General features: G+C 45.5%; 1 protein-coding gene across 1 annotated transcript; it reads right to left on the reverse strand.

Moving 5' to 3' along the window:
- Positions 1-527: 527 nt before the first annotated feature.
- Positions 528-25,937, reverse strand: LOC144179300 (NADH-ubiquinone oxidoreductase 49 kDa subunit-like). Its single transcript, XM_077707597.1, has 12 exons — positions 25,780-25,937; positions 25,288-25,391; positions 24,660-24,769; positions 22,703-22,904; positions 20,068-20,180; positions 14,625-14,863; positions 12,154-12,273; positions 11,497-11,626; positions 9,585-9,680; positions 8,026-8,109; positions 2,209-2,266; positions 528-718 (listed from the first exon to the last, which is right to left on the reverse strand). The coding sequence occupies exons 1-12, from the start codon at positions 25,872-25,874 to the stop codon at positions 681-683; spliced, it is 1,389 nt and encodes a 462-aa protein (XP_077563723.1). The 5' UTR covers positions 25,875-25,937; the 3' UTR covers positions 528-680.
- Between the last annotated feature and the right edge of the window lie 111 nt (positions 25,938-26,048).

Raw genomic sequence — 26,048 nt, forward strand, 5'->3', positions numbered from 1 at the left:
ACTCTGGGTTACATCGCGACGACAGCCGTGACGACGGAACGCCGTGTGGCTCTACGTGGGTCCAGTGAGCGAGCTACGACGACAAGGCGAGCTCCTAAAGTGGTCTGCACTTAAAAGAGTCTATGCCCAGCAATCAGAAGTGTGTCAGCATGTTGAGCCACCTCGCTATAGTTGTGTCCCGCGAAACAGTAAGAAATGAGGGGAAGCCGCCTGTCGTTGAAGGGCTTACATTGGATCTGTATGACTCGTCGCCTTCTTTTGTCCTCATTTTCTGTGCAGTTTTTCCCCTGTCGTGATGTAACAACTAGCCCAAGTTGTACTGTATCGTGATGTACCAACTAGGCGAAGTCTGTAGGTGACAAGCAATGCTTCCATACATAGTAATGCTTCCGGAACTAAAACTACACCATTCTGCTTTTTGCCTCAAGTGATCACTCTGTGTACGGCATTACTTGTCACCGATTAAGTTCAAGCCATTTCTCACATGAAAAGAAAGAAAAAAGAGCCAGAGACTTTCACAACAGGGGTTGTTGAAGGTCAAGTCTTTATTTCGTCCTGCGATGCGGCAGTGCAATATTAGTATGTACACGACTTGTCTGCCAGAACTGCAGGCTGAAAAGAGACGAGCCATTTCTACACAACTGCCGAGGCTTGTGCCTCGTATCGCTAATTCCCTCATGCTAGCGGTCGACTTCTCCAAACACAATGTCCAGAGTACCTGAAAAAATCAAAATGATTAAGCAACTTTTGTTCTGCCTCCTTGCTCAAAATATTTCTTTATACAGCAAGTTGGTTTTTCATATTCCTAATTGCGTTTTTAACGACTTCAGTCCATAGTCATGACCGCAGTGATTCATCATATTCAAACTTAGCATTCAGCAAAATGTTAAAGGGAAAATACAGGTTTGTTTTATTCGTAAGATCTAGTGCTTTATAGCGCTCTCAGCGCTTGTCCGGCAGCAAATGCTGCTTTATTCCCTGAGAAATTAAACATTTTAAGCCAAAATTTCAATTCCCCCGCTAAACCGTGTGGTTTCGTGACGTTGACAGTGACGCATTAGGAGCAGTGCTTTAAAAATAATATAGTTTGGTGACCAGGGCTGCTCCCATCTCCCTGGCGCTCGTTTGATTATCTTGTTTATCGCTCACTTTCATACATGGCGCTTCAATATCGCTGAAGTGCCAGTGCTCGCACTTTGCTTCTGGCCGGACTTCCACACCTGCCGTATTTTTATTACGGTTCATACTGATTGTTTCCCAGAACTTAAGCTATGACTCGACAAACACGGTCACGTAAGCGACCGCGCCACTTGTGCCAGTTGGTCAGTGTTGTTTCAGACTAGTCCAGTGTGTCCAACGGCTGTGTTAGCAGTGTCAGCCGGCAAAGTGCCACACTAACTGCTTCAGTGTTTACGTGTCCGTTTCTAACTTTAATTGTTCACCCCACAATTCTTATTTCTATAAAAAGAATGTGCACTACATTTATGCACAGATATCTCGTTTGGCAAGCTTAAAAGTCTAGTGCCTAATTTGTGTTCGCTTTTGCCAGCCTCAGCCAATCGTACAACAGGGCTTACAACATCATAGGCTCTGTTGCGGGAAATGAGCTAGTGGGACATAAGGCGCCATTCCCTTTTTTTCTAATTTTGTAGCTTATTTGAGCAAAGTTTACGTTAAAAGTGGAGTCAGTACGATTCTAACGAGGCAATCCTTTGAATGAACCAAACTTGTGTTTTGTCTGCAGGGCCCCTTTTAACTGTTCAAGCAAGACTAAGTTAGGGACAAACTTACACACTACTGGATGATTATGCAAGCATTACATAGAACCTATGAGATAGCACTGTCTTTATTGTGACTTTACTGACAAAAATTTTTATAACTAGTAAAAACAAAAACGTGAATTCAACTCCACAAGACAATATCCTGGAAGCACATAAGTATTTAAAGTTGAATAGAAGATGCATTTTTCAGAGAGAATTGCAACACTGTAGGCAACAAAGTGAACAAAAACAGCTCAACTCTAACTTTCTTTTTTTTTTTTTAAATGGTAGAGTAGCTGGTAGAATACAAAGCTTGAGTGTGTGACATTTACATTAAACTACAGAGAAAGGCGATATGGCAGATGATTTTCATTTGACTTTAACTCAGTGGGGTGCTCCTTCAAGTGACTACAATTTTACAGAGAATGCGTTTGTGCTCACAACTTACCTATGATGGCCACTATGTCAGCCAGCATGTGATTCTTGCCAATAAAATCGAGGGCAGACTAGGAAAAGAGAAGAAGAGATCAGTTATGAGAACAATATTCCCTTTCACAATGCAGAAACAATAGTTACCTAATGATTTCCCTTCAACACATCTTTCAAAGCTTTTTTTGCGAAAGCAACAACAAGGAAATTGTTTAATAAACATGTCGGGGAAGAAAATAGGATTAATAACTAGACACGAAGGAATGCAGGAGTGATGACAGGCACCAGGTTCACAGCTCAAGTGCAGCTAAGTTTCCCAGTGTCCTCACTACATAAATGCAGAAGCTCTGCCAATATTATCTCTCAAAAGCACGAGAAAAATAACCAGCACCTCAACACTACACAATGAAAATATTGTTGCAACGCAACAAGAGGTCCTTGCAACAAACCAATTATGGCCGCGTGGGTACGCTCTGATGCACCAATAAAAAGGAGTGAAGGGACTATGAAACAAGTGTCAACAGACCGAAATCGTTTCTTCAACTCACTTTTGTGTCCAGTACAGCAAAACCCATTACCACAGACCTGTTCAAGCCATAGTTTTCTTTTGCTTGAAAAGTGGCATAAAGTCGACAAGCCAGGATTTCCTAACTTTGCAATTGATTAAGTCATATTACTGCTTGCTATGGCATTTTTTTTTTTCACTTGCCCTGCCAACACTTCAGCATTTGTGCCAAAAGCTACCAACAATGAGTCTATCTCATCCGGATTTTCTGCCGCTCCATTTCAACTCAACAAACAAGGAAGACGACGTGAGTGCAGTTTGCTAAGTCATTTGGAGAAATAACTCGGCAGAATGTTTCAGGACTGAGATGTTCCCTGCTGTACAAAAACTAGGGGTTCACGGAATCCAGTCATTCAAGCCATCATCTCCCTGTGCTCATCTTTGAAGAATGTTTCCTCTCTAATTTATGAAATCAATTAAGTTTGAAGACTATTTTGTGCTAGATAAGAGCAACCCCAAGGCAATCTGTCGGCGGGTGGTTGATTTGATTGATGGTGGGATTCAAAGCGCCAAAGCTACACCAGGGCTATGAGGCACGCCGTAGTGGAGGGCTCTGGAGTAATTTTGACCTCCTGGGGATTTTTAACGTGCGCTAAAATCTCGACACAAAGGCGTTTTCGCTTTTCGCCTCCATCAGAAAAGCAGCCCCGGTGCATTATGCATTATGTGATGATGCACTATAGCTGCATTTATTTGGTGGGAAAGGATGATGCGTTTGCGGTATGAAGGGGAAAAAAAAAAAGGAATTTTAACGACAACCAACACAAGGGGTGCATTTATTTCGCAAATATGTTCGAATAGACTTGCTTGCAAGAAAATGTCCTGAGGGCTAACATCGAGGCTAGATGTGCCTAATCTTCAGCACATCTGCAGAAGACCACACACACACATTCAAAAAAAGCACTTTGACATGGCTGACAGATTAAGTTAATGCCACAGTTACGGTTCTGCGCACAAGTTGTGGGGCCTTTTCTGCGACAGCCATAATCATCTGAAAAATTGCCCAACAACTAAAATTGCACAACATCATTGTGGGTAGCATGGTGAAGTATTGCAGGGGTGAGATAGCCCAAAGAGATTTGGGAGCAGTTTTCGGAGCAGCAAAATTTCGATTTTGGAGCAGAAGCAGCTTGATTTGGAGCAGGTAGGGACATTTAATACATCGTCTTGTGAGCTTAAAAAATCACAATTTCAGCAATTTGAAGGGTCAAGTACACATTCCAATCAGTTTTGAATACACAGAACACTGAAACAGCCTTACGCGAAAGAATTTTTAAAGAGTATCACAAAGTTCTAACTGCACTACCTTTTTCCTAACTGGTGAGATTGTGTTGTGGCTGTACGCAACACTGACAACAAAACTGCCGTTAACATTATCCAATTTAAGGGCTCTGCAATTGTGGCGTGTTTTTTTACCGTTTCAATGCTAAAATTATTATTTTTGTAATCCCAGGCTGCGTTGTACGAACGAGTGTAGTCACGGCAACAGTTGAGCAACTTCGAGCTAACGGTCGCATAGCCCAACCAGCCTACCCGTTGCAGTCCGTGGGGCGCACGTCCACCCGGTGATCATTTAGCGTTACTGTTTAGCCACCTAGTTTTGGGCATTAAATTTCACTTCGCATACATCAAGTGTTATTAGTCGCGTGCTATGGCAACCTGCCTGGACAGGTCACGGCGCCGCAGCGCAGCCCGCAACTTTCGTGCCGACCGTTCCCTCCCGGGCTCGCGATCGCACTTCGAAGCATAGCAACACCTCAGCATTTTATAACACCACAACGAGCCAAAAAGTTTAATTCACGAACTCGATTATAGACGCACGCACCGCGTTTCGCACTCAAGGACAAAGCACGCCGAAGTCGTAAACCCCACATTTCAAAACTTTTTTTACGAGCCGCGCAACTTCTCGTAATCTCGCACCAATCTCAAACCATATCCCCGCGTTAACGTCACTGTTCAGAGCCACAATTGATAGAATGAATAGACTGGAACCCAGCTGATAGCGTAAAATAAACCAGGGAAAATATCGGCGATGCGCAGTGAGCGCGTGAAGTAGGCAGTAGCAGGCAGATCAGGCTGCGGCCATGTTTGTAGCCACAGCGATGCCTAATCGGGAAGGCCGTTTCAGCGAACCCGGACAGAAAGCCAATCGTGCTTTAGAAGCTATCGTTTGCTTCATTTCTTCAGTCTTTCTATTTTTGCCATTTCTGTGTTTGCAAATGACCGCCAATAAAAGCGGTCACTGAGATGCGGGAGGCTTTCGTCCCCACCGGAACTGACATGAGCATCAAAATCCGTGCCTTTCAGGCTCTTTTGGAGCAGTTTGGCGCAATTTTCGCAATTTTCATGCTTTTGGAGCAGCTTGGCGCAGGAAAATGGAATTGTATCAAAAAGGCGCAATATGCGCAGCTGTCTCACCCCTGGTATTGACAAAAATCTTGGTGCCTCAGTGCCTGCAGCATTCGATGACAAGTTATTCTTGTGCATTTTTGATGAGAACAGTTACGACATCGGGAATCGGAACACAGTCAGGAGCTACTGCTAAACAATCATGCCCAGTGCATCAAACGCCAAGTGACTCTCCACACCTCAACAAAGGGCTCGACAATTGCTTTGCATTTGATAATAACGTTCCCTGACTGTTCCATGCATTGCAATGAAAACAACTGGGCATTTGAGTTTTCACTGCAGCGTTCATGGCTGTTGCCAGTTGCTGTTTTTGTAGCGATTTAACGCAAGTCATTAGAGTCGAATCCAACTATATCAAACCCATTTACATCGAATAATCCTCTATATAGAACAATTTCTGAACACAGAATGTTTACCATAAAAATGTATAGCGAAAAAAAAAAAAAAAAATTCTCGCACCTTTACAAAGTGAATCATGACGAGAGGGCGAAGCACTGGGGATCGCTCTTACCGTAAATGACCCGTGGCATTGCCCACTCGCGCATGCAAATGAGTGACAACGCGGTGTGTACAGTATATACAATTCCAATCCAATCCGATACAATTCAATTTAATCCAATCCAATCCATTTCAATCCAAATCCAATTCAATCCAATCCAATCCAATGCTCCTCGCGCATGCGCAACACTGTGTACACGGACGCCAAGATACGGACAAAGTGAGGTCCTAAGGTGCTTCGCATCTAAAATTACGCTCACAGTGAACAGGAATAGCAGCAACTACCGATATATCGAACTGGAAGTGGCGCAAAAGCGCCCCGCAAGTTGGCTTTCCCTTGCGGCAGAGGAGAAACCCGTCGACACACCCTCGAAATGTGGTTAAGCCCGGCGGTTCATGTGGAGGACTACTTTGGGAGTAAGGTTGTTTCATCAATAAAGTGCTTTTATAAACGGTGTGTGCTTTTATGACGTTCAATACTTTAGCATGCTCATATCGAATTATGCCGTGTATTGAACTACGGGACATTTTTTTGAGAGTTTGATATAACCAGGCTTGAATGTATTCACTTCGTATTTGCTTCAAAGGCAATACCGTATTTTCCGGTGTATAAGTCGCAGTTTTTTTCTGAAATTTTCGTTGGTGCGTCTTATCCACTGGTGCGACTTATATATGGAATAAATCCGGTTCGCGGAGGCTGCGCGTGGCCAGCGCACGTTGAGACACAGCTCTATGGTGTAAATGAATCCGAAGCCCACCGCTACGGCGTTTCTCATAGCCCATATGTCGCTTGGGGACGTTAAACCAAAGAATTTGCAGCTTTTTTCTAGTCAAAAACAATGATAATGGCCTGCGACAACCGCGCACCACTTTCTGCCATGCGCAGTAACTACAGTTCAGAATAAATTCAAAGTAACATCAAACTGGGTTGCAAAAACAAAATGCAGCTTATAATTTATTACAGAGAGTTACTCTGAAGGAGGTAAATGTGCTGCTAATTTTTAAAATGACAGCTTGCTGATAAGTTTCGATTTTCGGGCCGCTTCCGGTCGTGTCACTTCCGTCCGCCATGACACCTTCATTGCGCTGATTTACGACAGCACGCAAGAGACGCGCGACGTTTGGAGAGGTGGCCAAATGGGTCTCCGACTCTTGGGACTCCATTTCTACAAAAAGAGTTGTAGCCGGGTTGATAAAGGCCGGAGTAATCCGGTCCGTGAGTGGTAACGATGTTGGCGAAGAAGACATCAGAGAGTCGGAGGACGACAGTGATACTGTCGTCCTCCGACACTAAACTTTCACTGAAGATACTGAATTATTTGTTAGCGAGTCGGAGGAAAAAGACTTCGATGGTTTTGCCTAAGCGCTCTCGTAAGTACATGCCATCTGTGCATATCAATAAACCATTTTTGAGAAGTTAGTTCTGTCTAGACTTTGGATGTTATATGCCCATGTCTAGCCCTCATTACCGGGGGATGCGTTCATATGCGGCGGCCGTCGCAACCATGTACTTTCGCCGCACTTTTAAGTGCAATGCACTTCTTAAGCGACCCTGAACCTGCGTCCACCGGCGATGTCCGCGCACGTGGAGATGGGCGCGCGCAGCCTGGCCGCTGACATGGCACATACCCACGTGGGGGATTGGCCAGGAATCTCCTCGTCTTCCTTGGCAACGGGGGAGATGGGCGCGCGCTGCCTGGCCGCTGACATGGCACATACCCACGTGGGGGATTGGCCAAGAATCGGGCGTGAGAAGGGCTAATGCACCTGCTTAAAGGAGTACTGACACGAAATTTCAAAGCTGAGATCCGCTCTAGCAATCAAGTACAACGACAACACAAATAGGTGTCTGTGAATAAATGCATCTTTCTTTCTTTGTAGTTGTGTGTGTGTGTGTGATCTCTCTTTCGCGAACATTACCGAACCGCGCAAATTCAACTCGTGCATTCGCACTTTCACATTCTTCCCCTCGGGGAAATGCGGGGAATTTTTTTAACGATCTGATTCACTATGAGTTTACCTAATTAACAAGTGCGTCTTATATACGGTGCGTCTTATACACCAGTGCGACTTATATACGTTTCTTTCGGAAAAACTGTCATTTTGAGGGGGGTGCGACTTATACAAAGGTGCGACTTATAGACCGGAAAATACGGTAATCACAATTTGTTCACTCCTAATAGCTTTTTTTTTTTTTAAACCACGTCTTTGTCTAAGCTTTCGTTGCATTTCAACAATTTCAGTGCAGGTCTCCTGATTGCACAGGCCAGCCTAACTGAGCAACGTGACTCTGGTCGCAACTGCAACGCAGAAACTGCGACTCCAAGCTTTCTGCCCGCAAAAATGGTTAGAAAGGGAACTCACCAAATGGGCAAAGCCAGGTGCCTTGATCTTGCACCGGTAAGGGCGGCTGCTTCCATCCGAGATCATGTACAGGCCAAACTCTCCCTGCACCGAGCATGCAAGCGAGGGCAGCACAGGCTCAGCACTGGCCTCCAGGTGTGGGCAACACATATACAAGGCATCTCGACAAATCATCGCAACATATTGTGGCTGGTAGGCATCTATAAATTACCCCCAAATCTTGCACCTATTCCTGTAACACGTACCATAAGGACATGATTGAAAGTCAACCTTCCAAAATCAGATGTTCGGGGGAAAAAAGAAAAAAACTATTTAGAAGGGCACACCAATGTGTACATTCTAGAATGAATATTCGGGCTCTGAAGGGCGAGCATAAAATTGCAACCGTCCATTAGTGGTCCCTAATATCCTTGGTCATACCACTCTTATTGTCGTTGCCTTGCTTTAGTTTCTTTCAGTCGACCTCCCCATTATTATGTGAGTACAGTACTCCATTCACCTGCTACACTTCTTTGCAGTGACAGAGCTATCGACAAATGTCCTGCAGTAGTCTGCATGCACTGCACATCTCACGGGTGCTCCTTTTTGTTTGAAAATATGAGTACTACTGGTACTCGACTTTCCTCGTTTATTTTATTTTCCCCTCCCCTCTGCCAGCTTGCAGTTTGTATGAACCTAATACACGACCCATGTCCTACTTCAGCAACTGATGTGAGGCTCACAGTGTGCCCATTTTGAGCTTCAACACCTCTACCCACCTTCGTGCTTATGACAGGGTAAAAAACTCGTACAGCTCAGCAAGGTAAAGGCTGCTTGCTATCATGGCTGTGGGCTCTCTTCTTCTCATTGTATGGGGTGCACTCAACATTTGGCGGTGCCTCTGCTTTCAGATATATACCTACTGCAAGCTTGCATTGGCAAATGTAACAGAAGTTGCTCAAGATCTGTACCAGGTTAAAATAAACTTCCAGACTGTAGCTCTTCCTTGGATCTAGCCGAAAACATTTGTAGGCTTGTGGGGAGGGTTTTCATAAGCACTGAACATATTCGATAATTAAAAAAGTTCAAGTACTCAAACTTATTTTCACAAAACGCAGAGACAGGAGAGGCAGGGGAAAGGCACTTTTGTCTCTTTGTGCTACTTAAAGAATGAAGCTGCTCCAACCCACCCAAACTTGTGCCCAAGTACTGACACTCCAAATCGTGCAGAAATCTGCATATCAGGAATTGTAATTTCAAATCGATTTATTCTCGCAGTGACTATTGAACAAGAATTCAAAACTCAAATATTCGCCCATCATGCCACATAATTTAATTTATAATTTGCAGAAATTATAAATTTGTAATCTATATATAATTTATAAATTTAATTGTTATATAACTTAATTTATAAAGATGGTTTTCACTTCGCCCGGCTGCGGCTCTATGCACACAGGGTGTGCAGATACCACTTGCACAATTTGACACGACGAGATTATTAATAAGTTGGCCCCGCTCAATTGTAACACCAAAAGGGGAAGTAAAATGGTAAAACTCAACGCGTGCCCCGTGGAGCTCACCTTGGGTGCTTCGACAGCAGTGTAGGTCACGCCTGGAGGCACCTGGAAGCCCTCTGTGAAGAGCTTGAAGTGGTGAATCAGGGCCTCCATGGATGTCTGTCGAAGACACAATGAGGAACAGGTGGTGTCAAGGGCAGAAGAAGAGCGAGAAACGAACAACAAGGGGAGCTCAAGCGTGGGAGGTCAAAGGAATAGAAGAAGTCGTGACAGACAGACACAGCAGACAGATACAAGCCTCCAGCAACATGTGCCGTCCAGTTTAGCACATGTGGATACGTGGCGGGAAATTCAAACTGGTAAATACAGTCAGCACATTGCTCATCATCTCAAATGTGCGTTTCAGACAGGAATTTCAAAAGACTGGAATTTCATCAGCACTGGCGCAATTTAGGCAGGCGTTGTATGGACATTATCACTGAAGGATATGGCCAATTATTTAGACAGGCCACTCAACGGTTGATGGACAGTGCTCAGAGTTGATTTCAGCAGGTTGGTATTTCTTTGTGGTGTGCTTATGTTTTGATGAATAATACTTTGGAGTTTATATGAGTGAGAATGGGAGTGTGGATCCCGGGATTATTTGTGTACAAACCTTTGGTTGTTCATGTGGCCAATCAGCAACCCAGTGTGTATCAGTTGGCTAAGAGAATCACTAAAAATATTTAAAAGTCCGTTCTCCGATATACTTTGAATCTCACACACCCACCATGTTCCTGACGACATCAACAACTACTGGCACTAACGAGAGTAATCTTGGTTTCACGGTATTCAATAATTTAAAAGGTTTACCGCGATTTTAAAAAGCACATGCACTGGCAAGTCAACGCATCTGTTCGCAACGAAGGAAAGCATTCAGAAGCTGAGTCTGAGGAAGTCCCAAAGAAATAATTTGCCAGCAATGCAAAGTTTTCTCTTGCACAGTCGAAATGTCTCCCCTGCTTTTTGCATGGGGCTCAGTCATAACAGCTGGGTGAAAGTAATTCTGAATGTCACTCACTATATCCACCTCACACCAAGCCAAAAAAAAAAAAAGTTTGAAACCTCACCTTCTATAAATACCAGCACGGAATTTTCGTTAGAACTGAACGGCACCATTACCAGGTCTTCCCTAGCCCTGCTTTGGTTGTTCTGTGAAGTCAATTCTCAAAGGTTCCGAGCTATAGCCAAGCAAGGCTAAGAGAAAAGCAGCGGTCAAGGGTTGCGGAAGTATGTGAACTATCACAGAACTTAACTCATGCTAGATCTCCTATGCATGCCCACTGCAGAGAAATTTTGTAGAATCAAATCCAGACATCCGTCGATTCTTTTGAGCGGCTGCTCTACCTTCTATGAATTCCACGTACGGCTGCAGTTATAAGACCTTCCTCCCGGCCTTGTTTTGTAGCAACCTTGAGGGCATAACTACCAAGACCGTGTTTCTATAGAACAAGTGCCGCCAAAAAACTTCCCCAGTGTGGCCCCACACACGGGGGACAGTGTGGCCGCCTGATGCCCTCTTATCGATGGCGGTGCTCCCGACGGTAGGAAGCCTGTGTCCCCAAACGAAACTTGAGCGGGCATTTCATGACCAGAAAAGCATTGAAGGACTCTGACTCTAGTAACAGCAGCTGTCAAATACCTGCCCTGGCGCCAAGCATAAAGTTCTCTACACGGCTCAGCATCAGGGACACTTAGCTCATCGGAACGCTTTAAAGCTGCCGCCATTGGTGCTTCCCATAGTTTTGATGCAAGGGTCAGGCCTCACCAAAGTGGTGTACACTTATTAACACCATGCGCTTAAATTATAGTAAGGACGGCTTTTTAAGTGCATGGTGGCCCTTTCTCTTATGCTCGACTTTCTCCAGCCTTTATGACAGGCTTCCTCATGGGATAATTCAAGTCGGTAAGGAGGAAGCCAGCGCAACCGACCGACCTTCATCTCCTCCCTGGTAGGGGGCACACACTTGGTGTCGTCAGTCCTCACTTCGCCGGTGGGCATCTTGTTGAGGCACTGGTAGATGATGCGCAGGCTCTGGCGCATCTCTTCCATGCGGCACAGGTACCTGCACGTGTTGCCGCAGGGGAAGAACGTAAAGAACCTCGAGTGGTCGGACATGAATAGAGGGGCTGTTTTTTCGGTTCACCCACTTTACTGCCCTCAATCACCGGCAACTTGGAGAATGTTTTGGATCTTGTGAATACATTGACCGTAATTCGCTCGGACACTTCTTCTTCATTAGCAAGGCAGTGTGACAACAGTTACCACAAAAAGATTGGAAGGTTTGAGTGGCTACAGCAGGACTAAATTTGTTCAATAAATCAACAAAATCTTGCATCATGCTGTTTTCATTTTGGGGTTTAATGCACCGAAGCTACACATGGGTTAAGAGATGCGTCGTAGTGGAGTGTTTCAGATCGATTTCGACCCAAATCTTGACACACGGAAGTTCTCACTTTTTGCCTTTATCTGAAAAGCAGCCACCGTGGCTGGAAATCAAACCCGTGTCCTTGGGTACAGGAGCACGATGACCTAGCAAATGAGCCACAGGGGTTAGTCTACGTCCCAATGAAACCGCACACAAGCCCTCACCTGTCGTAGCAGTCGCCCTTCAGCCCGACAGGCACCTCAAAGTCGAAGTCCTCGTAGTTGTCGTACGGCTGGGTCTTCCTCAGGTCCCACTTGATGCCAGAGCCACGCAGCATCACACCGCTAGCAGGCCAGACAAAGGAGGACAGACAACATACCGTGTTCACTGCTAATCACTTATGCCAGCGGACTCTTCTTTCCTTAGAGTTTCTGAAGATTAGGGCGCGTAGCCTCTATAGAGCTCACTTTATGAAATGCTTGTTAGTGGGCACGTGACTGCCGCATGGCAACGGGCCTTTAGCACGTGAGCTAGTTAAAGTGACAGAGTATCACCCAGCCTGGTGAAGGGCAGCGCAACTTTGCTGCAAAAAAAGAAAGCCGGCCATTCAAGAAATAGATTGGAACTCTGATGATAGTTTAGTATTCCAAAAGGAGGGGGGGGGGAGGGGGGGGCAGCTTCTGCGCTTCTACAAATGTTACCACATTATATATAAAAAAAAAAAAAAAAAAACAGCAGCATAAATGCTCACTGTGCTACAAATGATGTCAAAATGCTACAGTCTCCTGCCGCACCTGCCTCTTTTTTTACCCCACCCACCTCTATGTTCTTCCACTCCAGCCTCGACCTCCCACGATAAATACCGTGGAGGCTTGCTCAAGTCAATTCAATTTTACTGCGTTCCACTGCTCACATGCCATCTACTCCAACCTTTCGTTACTGCTGAACTTGGAATGCTGCCATGAGGTCTATGGTTGGATACGGGCCATTTTTGAATTTTTGGGTCATAACTAGGCTTGTGCGAATATTCGGGCGCTTCGAATATTCGAACGAATATTACAGTATTCGAATTCGCTTCGACTCGAATTTAAAATTTGCGATATTTCGAAGTATTCGGGATGAACGAATATCAAAACTTCGTTCAAGTTTCGGTTTCGTTAGGCAAGCCGCAGTGCCATCGACATCAGTCCTACATCTTGACTACATGTGGAGCCAAGACAAGCTAAGCCACATTCAAAGCGTTGTCGCTTCGTCGCAGCCTTCGCGCATGTTCGGCAGGGTAGTCGAGACTCCTGTTTCCTTGTTTGAAACAATGAAATTGTTCCCACTGCAACAATGGGAAAAATTTCGGCTCTCGCGAACGGGCCTGCGCGGCCCGGCGGATGATACAAACGAGCCGGCGAGGCGCCCGACTGACGAACGAGCGAGAGACGGTGACGTACGGGCTCTTTCTCCAGGAACGGCCGAGCTGTTGTTTTCTGTTCGCGAAAACGCGCCGCGGACTCCACAGGCGCGCTGACGCCGCCGCGAAACCACCCGCACGCTGCCGGCCGGCCGCGGCACCTTCGGTAGCGAAGTGGTGCGGGGCGCTCGAGCCACCGCTTCTAACCGCTACTTAAGATACCGCTCAAAGCACACACGAAGTTTCTTGTGCGGTAAACGAGCTAACAATGTGGGCGAAAATGGTGCTATAAAAAATCTGCGCCGCGAGTGAAAGCGCCTATGAAATATCTGCCGGGGTGCTAAGCCTAAACGTCTCCTGTGGAGCCAGCCAGCTGTCTCGAGCGCTTCGAAACTGCCGCCCGGAGGTGCACGCCTTCCCATTGGCGCCAGGCTCCTCCCACTGCCACGCGCGTCATTTTCTCAGAGGCACAGGCGACCGCGAGCGCGGAATCACCGAGGCGGGCGTTAAAATCGCGCGCGCAATGCCGACGCCCATGAATCGCGTGCAAAAACGCTCCTGTAGTGAGCTTGGGCACCGCGAGTGAATAGACGAAAGTCCAGAAATTACCGCTCGGCGACATGGAGGTTAAGAACAAGCAGAAAAACGTCACGGATTTCTCCATGCGAAAGTAAGAAAAGAATTAAACGAAAACTTTTTTCAGTGCTCAATTTTTTGGTCTGTGTTGGTTGATACGAATTTCGGATGATACGAATATTTTTCGCGGTCCCGCGATATTCGTATCATCGAGATTTTACTGTAGAACTTTTTTACCGGAATGTCTCAGTGACACCTGACAGCTATTCGAATTCGCTTCGAAAGTATTCGACCCCTAGGACTATTCGCTTCGAATTCGCTTCGAACTAAAATATCACTATTCGCACAAGCCTAGTCATAACATTTTTTTCAACGCATACTTTTTAATTTGCTGTTGCAAAAATCAAGCACACATCCCCTTTCAATTAAAATAATTGTGCCTGGTACCAGTTAGGTCTCTATGCTTTCTTCGAATATGCTTAATGTTTTCTTTTTGCTCAACAACGTCGACAAGTACGAAGTATGGTAGAAGATTTACCAGGTTGCAAGGTCTTTGACTATATAAAAATCTTGCTGAGGTATTCGTTCAACTTTTGCTTGGTAGCTGAATCAAGGAACATACAGACAGACAGACAGACCAAAATTTTTGCATTTAAGTAGCCCTAGAAAGACTATTTTGTTTAAAGATCGTCCGCAGTCCTCGCCGCACGGACGTACCTGCAGCCCCAGTCGAGCGCATTCTCCGCCGTGATGACTCCAATGTCCACCGTCCGCTGCTTCCATATACGGTTGGCTGTGAGCAGGTCTTCGACCTCGTCCAGTCGCTGGCTGAACTTGGTCGCCCAGTCGTAGATGTCGTCCATCAGGCCCAGGGGCATGTCTTGCGAGACACCGCCCGGCCGGACGTAAGCCGCGTGCATGCGTGCGCCGCTCACTCGCTCGTAGAACTCCATCAGCTGCGGAAAGACCCCGCACAAAGAAAACGGAGCAACGGATGAGATGGGAGGGAACAGGAGCGCCTCAACTCTTTCGTTACCACGCCTATTCAAATTGATCACCAGTGATCGATGCTCTATACTGCCGATTTTGACATTTTGTAGTCGTTTCTCTTGCACCTAATGTGCCCCAGTGGTTAGTCTAGGCACTGTACTTTTAGAATCTGTTTAAATTTTCCTGCTCTGGTGACACTGAGATTATTGAAAGCGTTTTTTGCGAGCTGAGGAGTGTGCGTTTTTGTAAAAGGGGCTGTGGCTGCTGCTCTCGACAAAAAAAACATGCCGCTTGTGGTTATGCTGCATTACTATCAAGTTTTCTTGATCAAGAGGCTCCCAGCCAGTCAGCAAGTAAAATTATATTGTCACCTTCGTAATCCAATGGTGTTGAGAGGTGATAATAACCTGGTATTCACTAGTGAGCTTTGGCTTGGAGAAATGATAGCTTTATTCTGGCAAAGCTTATTTCTGAAGATCCCCCCGCATGTCTAACAAGTGGACCCGGCGTTTACAGCAGTTCCAGTTTCGTTTCTGCGTTGCAAAATTCATATTTGGCACAACTACACAGCTGCTCAACTTGAAGCCGATTCGCCATGGCGCCTCCGTCGCCCGCTACTGTTCCTCGAAAAACACATTCCGGTCGTGATTTCACTTCACCCACGCCTCCCTTCTGCGATAACTGCCCCAGCTGAAAGTCGAAATAACTACAAATCGTCGGATATTGGTTCAGACAAGAAGAGCACTTCCAATAAGCCTTGAACACCACCAGCTATTTACCGGCCAGCTTGGTTTCCATACGAGGGTATTTCCTGAGGTCTAGCATCGCTTCTTAGTAGAACTGTCTATTCTGAGAAAGGCTCCAACAGGCGTGATATTGTTTCTTTTCGAAAATGTTAGGTGGTGCTGCAATGCAGGAGGCAATAAGCGGCCAGAAAGCCACCGACCTCGGGTGAAATTTCAGTGCAGAAAAATCAGGAATAATGGTTTTCAATGACGCTACCACTGACGTAGCGTCTATCCAGCAAGGAGAATTACCTAGAGTGAAGGAATATAAATATTTGGGAGTGTGGATAAATGAAGGGAATAACTACTTAATTAAGAACTCATGAGGAGCAACTTAAGGTCATGGGAAAGCGAAATGCAGCTATAATGAAGCACAGAGCTCTGTAAGGGTATAACAAATATGAAGTAGTAAGAGGAATGTGGAAAGGATAATGGTTCCGGGTCTCACGTTTGCGAATGCTGTACTCTGCTTAAAATCAGACGTTCTATCAGGCCTTGAAGTAAACCAGAGAACGGTAGGACGTTTGGCCTTAGGCACGCATGGAAAAACAACTAACGAAGCAGTTCAGGGAGATATGGGCTGGGCGTCGTTTGAAGTTAGAGAAGCTCAGAGTAAAATATGCTTTGAGATGAGGTTGAGGGCAATGGATCAACGAAGGTGGGCAGCTAAGGTTTTTGTACAGAGATGTACAGGGCTGAGAAATTGAACATCAGAAAGGAAAATTTCTACGATAATTCCTAGGGCAGTGCTTTGCTTTTTGAGGCTAGAGCAAGTTGCCTGCGAAATAAGAGTTTTGTGGGGAAGTATTCACAAAATGATGGGGTATGCGTGGTCTGCGGAAAAGAAACAGGAACTATGCGGCACATAGTGTTAGAATGTGAGGGTATCCATCCAAATCTACATGAAGGGAATATTGGGCATCCAGAAGCCCTAGGATTTAAGGGTATCATGGGGGAAGTGGACGCTGCATCGTTTGGCTGTCGAGGCTGTCGAGGGGACGAAAAGAAGATTAGAATGCTGGTGGACGAAAAGCAGAGAGGGGAATATTGCCTAGGACAGTTACAACCTGTAAAAGGAAAAAAAAAAGTATTTCGTGCCTAATAAGGTTTTTTTGCCTGCCCTAAGCAGCGCTAGTATTCAACCAAGAGTGGGGACGCTGGGGCCAAGGGCGACGTGGTGACCACAACACTCCAATGTCCTTCCCAACCAGAGTCCTGTCAAACGTGCTTCTACAAAACACCCCGCAACCTGCCATCTATGCTGGCCGAGCTTACGGCCATCCGGGACGGCTTGCAAGCACTAACTGCTGCACTTCATCAAGCCCCTGGAGGTACTACTTTACAAATTTACCCAGACTTCACGGCGGCCATACGTGATTTACGTTGAGTAAATAACAACTCAGCTGTCTCGAGGGACATTCACGACATACTGGACATGTACCCCTGCCCTTTGCGGCTCTCGTGGGCCCGGCGAAATACTCTCCCCGCTCACATTGCGGCGGATGGTGCCTGCCACACTGCATTTATTCCACGACCATTGCCTTTACTGCCACTAGACACCCCAGAACAGTTTCTCCAAAGGAAAGCAGATCTTCGTCGCGCCACACGAGCTCTAATTCCACCGTGTGGAACGGACCTCCCTAGCAGACTCGCTCGCTGGGAGGAGGTCTTGCTGCGAAGACTTCGTGTTGGTGTAGCCCTCTTCCCCGCTGTTACCCGGGAGTGGCCACCACGCTACCATGCCCCGTTAGCACAGAACTGCCCCTTTTGCACGGCTCCTGCCGAAGAGGTGTACACTGAGCATTTGCTGTGGACTCGCCCTTCATCGGAAGCGGCGAGAACAAGACACCTCCGAGGCACAGGCCTCCACCCTGGCAGACCACCTGACCTTCATCGGTGGATTTGGGGACCCCATCATCGCTCCCTGCTTGAGTTTCTTCGCGAAACGGGGGTTAATCTATACCTGTGACGCTGTATTTTACGCCAACAGGCATACTATCGCAAAAAAAAAAAAAAAAAAAAGAGTGTAAAACATGGGTACATTAGTCCTTTTTGGTAAGATGACATGTCATCCCCCCGCTTCAAAGGGGAAACCAATAGCGATCATCATCATCATCATCTCGTAATGCTGAAGCTTTTTCGTCACGCAACAGCTGGTCAGTGAAAGCTGGTTGGGCACAATCCTAGCGCATCGCACCTTACTCCTACAAGTAGGGCTACCATAGCTAGTCAGAAGATGATAATAAACCTCAAGAGAACGTTCTGACAGGTAAGTGATGATCAGAACGTCAACAAGCATCCACCGTCGAATTTTGTTTTCAACTCCAAGCAGTATCGCTTGGAGTGGAATCGCTTGCTTGCATTGCTTGCTTGCCCTGAACCTGGTGTTGGCCGCAGTCAGTAACAAGGTGTTTTTACATCACATGGATATAACTGGCGCCTCTATTAATGTCAAACCACCACATTTCTTCCAGAGAACGATTCAAAATTGCACATTTTGAAATGGAGGTTGGGCTTCACCACAAGGCACAGGCACCCCGCATGCTAACATTTTTTTTTTAGTTTAGAAATTGTTCTGTGCAACTAAATTTTTTTAAAATGGGTTTTTTAAATGTTTACCTACAATACTTATATTCTGAATTTTTTCTAGTGCAGGTGCTTTGATATACACTTTTTTTTCATTTTCTTTTGACACCTGGACAAAAATTCTGAATTTGATAATTTTTGTTGCTACATTATTTATGAAACATTATTAATACTCAAGTTGTTGGAAAGGGCATTAAATCATCTGCATTTTGTGTCACTGAAATATGTGCCTACCTAACTAATATAGTTAGCACAAAAAAGATGTTTTCTTGGACCCCTGAAAATCGTTCAATGCCGTGCAGTAACGAAAGTGTCAAAAGCTAGAGGGTGCCAGCCATACTTCAGCACAACTGCAGCAGGCTGTTCCTCTGCACTGCACAAAGAATGCGTTGATGTGAGTATTTTGAACATGACACGAGTCGTTTCCGCGATTTTTTGCACTTCATCTGCTTATAAATTACTGCAGCGACGGCAAACAAACTATGCGAGAAAAAGCAGGTGATGTCACCAATTATGCGCAATCTCCTTCAAAACACATAGGCATTGACATCCGAGTCCGTCGCTTTGGCGGAGTGATACACTACATGAGCTATTGCCATTGTTGACTTGCACTCGAGCATAGTTGGCATTTCATGATGCTCACAGTGCAAAAAACAGGCCATGGACAGGGACAACAAACAGCAAACAGTGCTTGTTTGTTATGTTTTCTCCCTCCTTGGTCCAGTTTTTGCACTGTGAGCATCAAAAACCCCCCAGCAGAGTCTATTTTTTTAAAAGGGTAAAATGCATACCGACATTCATCCCCTGGGCAACACTTCCAGTTTCATGTAGCCTTGAAAGAAATTTACACGAGTGACCATTGTGCAGGATTGTTAGAACGCGCACCTATAAATTATCGACAGTTCTGTCTGCAATGGTGGTCTTGGAAGAGTTGTGGTTTTATGCGACGAAGCTATATCTGGGCTATGATGATTGAATTCAAACCTTTGGGCCCATGTAAGGGGCTACTGTGCCTGCTGAAGTAGGGGTTAAGCATTTCAAAGTTTATTTTTAGTTGCATCATTAGGGTAGGCCATTCTGTCTTTCTAACAGGCGCAGTATGTACCCCAACCCCCAAAAAAGAAGCAATCGTAAGCTGCAACCAAACCAAGCACAACCAACAAGTGTGCAAAGTAAACTATTATTACTGCTAGTTGCCTTCCCCTAGCTGTGGTCCATGTTTGTTTGTTTGTTCTTGTTTGCATATGTGTCTGTGCAACAAATTGTGCACAGTTGTTAGTCAGCAGTCAACTGCGTGGCTCCTTCACTTGACCCTGAACACCTAGTACCTAGTACTCGAAAATTTACAACCCTTCCAAGGTGGAAATGTAAGGGAGGCATCGAGAGCAGAGTGAAATCTCTATTTGCCACGTTTCAGTATTCTTTCCGATGCACTTATCCAAGAACAGACGACGAGTCTGCATGCTTTTTCATATCACTGGGGGTGGGGGAAGGGCTGGAGGAGGAGGAGAAGAAGAAAGAAAAACCTTGACACGGCAAGCGCCAGCCCATGAAAAACGTGACACCGACAGGGTTACACGGCGGTAACAATTTCACATCCCAACAATTTCCGCCACCGCCTTCCCTCCCCAACGACGTATCCAGCACCACGTAAAGCAGGGCTCAAGCAATGCCCTCGGCCTGTCTCCAGCTATCCCAGCACCTTAAAATTCAGAGTGCCTGCACCAACATGTGCTGGACACACTTTTCAGTGTGCCTTCCAAGAACCAGGAGCCCTTTCCTCCCGCCCAGAGTAGCACCTTTTCTCGCTCCTCAAAGAGCCAGAAGAAGGGGGTGAGGCCACCGATGTCCAGGCAGTGGGTCCCCACAGCCATGATGTGGTTCAGGATCCTCGTGATCTCGCCAAACAGAACTGCAGGGAGAGAGAGGGCCCAACCGTCCAATGCAGAGAACACATCCCGGTTGCGTCAACAGTACCGAACGGCTTCTGTGACATAGCTGAAACATCTCTTGCACAAGTGCTGGCCACAGTTGTATCTGGCCGCTGCAGAAGACCAAGAAATGTGGAATAGCTGACCCACAACGTGTGGCTACCCAAGTGCGCAGTACGTCGCATTTTCAATTGTACAATTCTGATTGATTGATTCTGGGGTGTAACGCGCTGACGCCACACAGGCGATGAGCTGTGCCGTAGTGGAGGGCTCCGGATTAATTCTGACCACCTGGGGATCATTAACGCGCGCTGAAATCTCGGACACATGGGCGTTCTTGCTTTTCACGTGACTCCATGATTGTGAAATTCTGACAAGCTGAACAAAAGTTTGATGAATTGCCGCACAGGTGTAATGAAAATTTCTGCGCCAGGTTAGGTTATTTATTGATTAAAAGGTAAAGACAACAGATTTTTGTGGAGTATACGATCTCTATCCCAAATGAAGGGGCACCACTTAAAACACCTAGGGCAGGAACGGTTCTCCTGATAGGGCCTTAGAACATTTGAAAGCAGAATTTTCATGTCTACCAGCCTTATGCATGCTTCCAAAACAAATGCTAGCAACTGTGCCAGTGAGCTGCATGGCAACGTACTTTTAGCATGATGTTTGTTGAAAAAAAGTTTTAAAACTTGCACCCAGCTGAAAAAATATCAAGTTGGGGTCTTTCCCATTCATTTACACATTTATTGAATCAGGTATTCAAACTGACAAGGCTGTTTCTATACGTTTGGTAGTGTCGCGTATTGACATTACATGGTGCCACTTTTCAAATTCAAAAAGTTTAGTGCCAAATTAAAATTATTTTCACCAAGTATAATCAGAAATTATTTGTGGTTATACCCACTATATAAAACATGGCTTTCATATGGGTTACAGGACAGGCAGTCCACAAGAATCGGTTGGTGAACTGCAGAACTGTCTATTCTCAGCTAATCCCCTGTTGTGGGTATCAGTCATGATGGCATGTAGATATGAGGAGGGGATGCTTCCTTGGCCAATCCCTGTTATGGGTATGTGCCAAATGGGCATGGGCTTGGCAAGGCAATATTCCATTCCCAGATGGGTACAAGCCAGGCCTTTTCGGTCAAATGCAGAACGTTAAACGTGTTGATAAGCCACACACCACCCCGAAACTGACATAAAAGATACCGCACCACCCTTATTAAAGAAACGAATGTGCAGAACTGTGCCAGAAGAATATTTTACACTAACAAGCACAACCACGGGTCCTTGCAAAAACCTTTCATTGCTGGCGCTTGAACCCAGGTTGTTTGTGCCAAAAGCTGCGATTCTATCCCTCTGCCACTTAGGCCAAATAGCACGGTCCTTTTAGGCGTTGCTAATAAAAATAATAGAAGAGTTCGAAGACAACCAGTAGATGGCAGTGGGTCCGACGGGAAGCGGCCAGTTTGCACCCATGAGGAAACGGAATCTCACCTTGGGTAGAGGGTGGTTTTCAGCATGGCATTCGATGTTAATGCTGCAACCACACCACTAAACAAATGCTATGAAATAAATCAAAGCCCTTTCTTAGAACAACGATGGTTCAAACCCGAAGCTGCTTCAGCCGTGTCACAATGGTACAATCGGATACACGTCAGCTTTGTAACACGACAGACTTACGTTAGATTCTGACCACAGGAAGCTTTTTTTTTTCATGAGGCACTCAATGCGCCTGCGCTTACCATCATCATTGTTTTGTGAAACCCGTGGTGCAAAGTTGACTTCCCGGCAGCCTGGTTTGGTACGACATTGAACCCCACCAGTGAGGCACAGACAGCTTTGCTTTAATACAGATTATCACCTTCTTATTTTGTTTAATTAAGGGATTCCACTCATCAGCATGCTGCAGCACTACAATGCCTGGTATTTGACCACAGCTGTTCGATTTTAATGCGTACCATTCTTTGCCGAGTGCCCCTCCAGCCAGGACCGTGTAAATCCCTGCATTTCTACAGTAATGCAGATTTTGCGAAAGTTCCACCTATAATCACTATATTAGCGCAAATGAGGTAATTGGCAGAAGCAAATTTTGAAACATTATATAAAAAAAAAAGAAATGTAAAAACAAATATGCAAAATGGCGAACCATGCAACGCCCTGAATTTCCACAATAATGGAGATTTCGCGAAAGTTCCACTTCTAATCATCATAACAGCATAAATGGAGATAATTGGTTGGACAGGATTTTGAAAACACCCAAAAAATTCGGCTGAAAAAAAAAAAAAAAAAAAACCCACACTCAAGACAAGCGGCATAACAATGCTACGCATTAGTAGTTAATGCTCTAAAGTTCTCTGGAATTTTTTCTGTTGAAACTGACATTGTTAAACTTCTTGCCCCCCACTGTTCACAAAATCACCACCTCCCCGAAAATTATTCGGGAAAACCCTGAATAGAAGGGAAACGTTTTTTTTTTTTCTGTTATGAGCAACCATACCCCGAATGTACTTGGCCCGCTTGGGGACATCGATGTTGAGGAGCTTCTCAACAGCGAGCGAGTAGCACTGCTCGTTGGCCATCATGGAGACGTAGTCCAATCGGTCCATGTATGGCAGCGCTTGCAAGTAGGTCTTGTACTCCATCAGCTTCTCAGTGCCACGGTGCAGGAGACCGATATGGGGGTCCGCTCGAATCACAGTCTGCGGAACCGACATAACGAGTACTGCTGAAGATGCACTGACCACAGACCAGGCAACATCAAGTGCAAACTGCAGCAAAGCTGGGCTTGCAGCTTCTGTACTTAAAGGGGCCCCGTAACACTTCCGATAAATGCTGTCACTCTTTCCTCCGCGTCTGAAAGCATTGTCAAAGCTACAGTTATCAACAGCATGGAGCTGCACTGCGTCATTTACTCGTCGCAGCAGAGCTATCCGTCTTCCGTCTCCGCGTTGCTTCCTGGCTTTTTTCTAAAGTGGGAATCAAATGTGTTTATTGCCGCAACTGAAGGAAAGAGGCCGATAGCCACTACATTGCTGTAATGATGTAATTCGAGCGTCAAAAAAAAAAAAAAAAAAACAGACACAAAAAAAGCCAAGACACGGAAAAGACTGAAAATCTTTTGAGCAGGTTTCCAAATTATGTGATGGGCATAGAGCAGTAATTTTTGGCTGTGGACCCCCATTCAAGTTCTGGACGTATTTGTTGAGTACATTATGAAAGCATTCAAGATTTACAAAAAAGTTGAAAAAGGTGTTGCAGGATTTGAAGGAACCACGAAGACAAAATGCAACTTTGTTCTATTTGGAAGAACTAGCCCTTGGTAACTCACTTGGCTCAACTCAAGCCACACAAAAGAAGGTTTTTAACCAGAAGGAAAGCAAGAGATATTGAAAAGCCTCAAATTTCACGCTGTACTGATGTAATATGGGCAGGAGTAACGTGATATGGGCCAACACCAGAAACATAGTGATCAGTCTGTTTAAACTGCATGTTAGCATTCAAGTCACACGATCGAAGGGAACTACAGGCCCCACTACAATCGCCCAGTCATGTTCGTGGCCGGTGGCTTTGGTCCGTGGCCGCCAATCGCTCAAACGAGATTCTGTGACTTCATTGAGAAATCGACAAAAAGTGCCTCGGCAGTCGCCACAGCTTCATATGTTCTCTTTATTATTTCGGTCATTTGCTTAAATTTTGCAGTAAAATTGGTATCAATGTTATTGGGAGAAAGCAGTCTCTTTAATGGACTTAACCTGTAGACTAAAAAAGCATCTTTTCTGTGGCTGAAATGAAGCTGAGCAAGTTACAAAAGCCTATTTATTTTTGTCAAATTGATCAAAGTTGTACTTGGTCTTCATGGCCTCTTCAACGTGCAGCAATTGAAACAGCAGGCTGACCAAGTGCTGCCATTGGCTTCCTTTTAAAGGGACCCTGCAACACTTCCAATAAACTTCCACCCTTTCCTTCGTGTCTCGAAGCACTGCAAAAGCTACAGTTATCGCCAGCACAGAGTGGAACTGCACAATTTGCTCGTCGCAGCAGATGCACCTTCCGTATCTGCTTGGCTTTGTGGCTTTCTTTTTAGAGTGGCTATCAAATGCGTTCACCGCTGCAACGGAAGGAAAACTAACCTATGGCCGCTACACCACTGTAACGATTTAATTCAAGCGGTTGAAGAACACCAAGACCTGGAAAGAGCGAAAAATTTTTTGTGCAAGTTTCTAATTTATCTGACGGGCACAGAGCAGTAATTTTTCCCTGAGGTACTTTTGCGACCCGCTATTCTAAGTACTGGATGTGTTGGTTGACTAGGTTCTGCAAGCATCAAGATGTCGAAAAAAGTTGAAAAATGTGTTGCAGTGTCCCTTCAGTCCCCTAATGCCCAAATGTGCACGCAATTTTTCGGACAACTTTCGATGCTCAGTAAAAGTATCAAGACAGTAAGGAACAGTCACCTCTCCTTCCAGCTCAAGTACAAGTCGAAGCACGCCGTGCGCCGCGGGGTGCTGAGGCCCAAAGTTGATCTGCATGTTCCGCACTTGCTTCTCAGTCTTTGGGAAATACACTGGAATGCACACCAAGATTGGCGTCAAAGAGTGTTTCGCATTGTCGTGAACAGCAAGACAGGGCTTCAGTAAAAGAGTTATAGCAGAGCAGAGAACCGGTCACGGTACGGTACCCGGAAGGTGGACGGCGCTACTGAGCATGCGCAGAGACGGAAAAATTGGTTGTGCACATGCGCAGTGGGTACCGTACCGGGACCGGTTCCCCACTCTGCTATAACTCTCTGAAGTCACACACTTGTTGTCAACAAATACACACTACTGAGCTTACACTGAACAACTGCCTCATGAACATATTTTTCAGCGAGCTTTCACAGCAGGCAAATGATAACCCTTAGCTCGTGCACAAGATAAAAAAAGTCGCGAATTTTCTCGGATACGGTTCGGCAACTGCTTGTAAAAGGGCTTCACCTTTGTGAGATGATGAAGCTTCGACGCTTAAACAGAACACTGGGTGTTCTACATACACATTTTGGAGGTCTTTAGGATTGAAAAGAGACAAAATTGCCGGTCAACTTACTATTTGGAGGCAGAGGGACCATCTGGTCCGTCACTTCATCAGGGACGAAGACGAGTCCCTTCATGTCCTTAATGAAGTCATCGTCAGGGTAGTATCTCGCGCCCCTGAAACAAACAACGGGTCTCACTGAGTTGAAGGGTCGTTATAAGTCAGTTCAGTCTCATTAGGTCTGGGCGGCCAGCTCAGAACTATGATAGATGGCTAGTTCTTCAACATTCGGACACTCCGACACGTTGGTTAAAACGGTAGATATTATCCTTTCGAAACAAGTCAAAACAGAATATCTGAAGCGATCGAGACAAACTAATGGATTGCAGACTACTTAAGTAATAAATCAAACAGCAAATTAAGATTAAGAAACGGTAAACAGTAACACAAAACACAATTTAGCCGAGGTCAGAAGCATGTCGTGGCCGGTTGATCTACGCAGGTCGGACCAGAACTCTCATGACGCGATGTCACAGGTATTGCATTGTTTACTACAAAGCTTACCTCGCAAAAAAGAGCGATCCACCAAATTTCGGCAACGCAGCGGTGGGCAGTTTAGACTGCAAGAGTCTAGCAGCCGCAGACAACACAGAGGCCATCGTAACCTTGCACTGCTTTGCAGCTTGCAGCGGGGCAGACAGCAGCAAAAGCAGCTAGAAATCTGGTATCATCATCAAAAATTTGATTACGCTTCGAACTTAAGTATAAAAATTGAAACATTTTGTAACATATAAAAACAAAAATAATGATTGTTTTAAGCTATTTTTAGCATT

The sequence above is a fragment of the Haemaphysalis longicornis genome, unplaced genomic scaffold (assembly GCF_048455015.1).
Source record: "Haemaphysalis longicornis isolate Haplotype H1 unplaced genomic scaffold, Haemaphysalis longicornis Haplotype H1 scaffold_4, whole genome shotgun sequence".
Lineage (NCBI taxonomy): Eukaryota > Metazoa > Arthropoda > Arachnida > Ixodida > Ixodidae > Haemaphysalis > Haemaphysalis longicornis.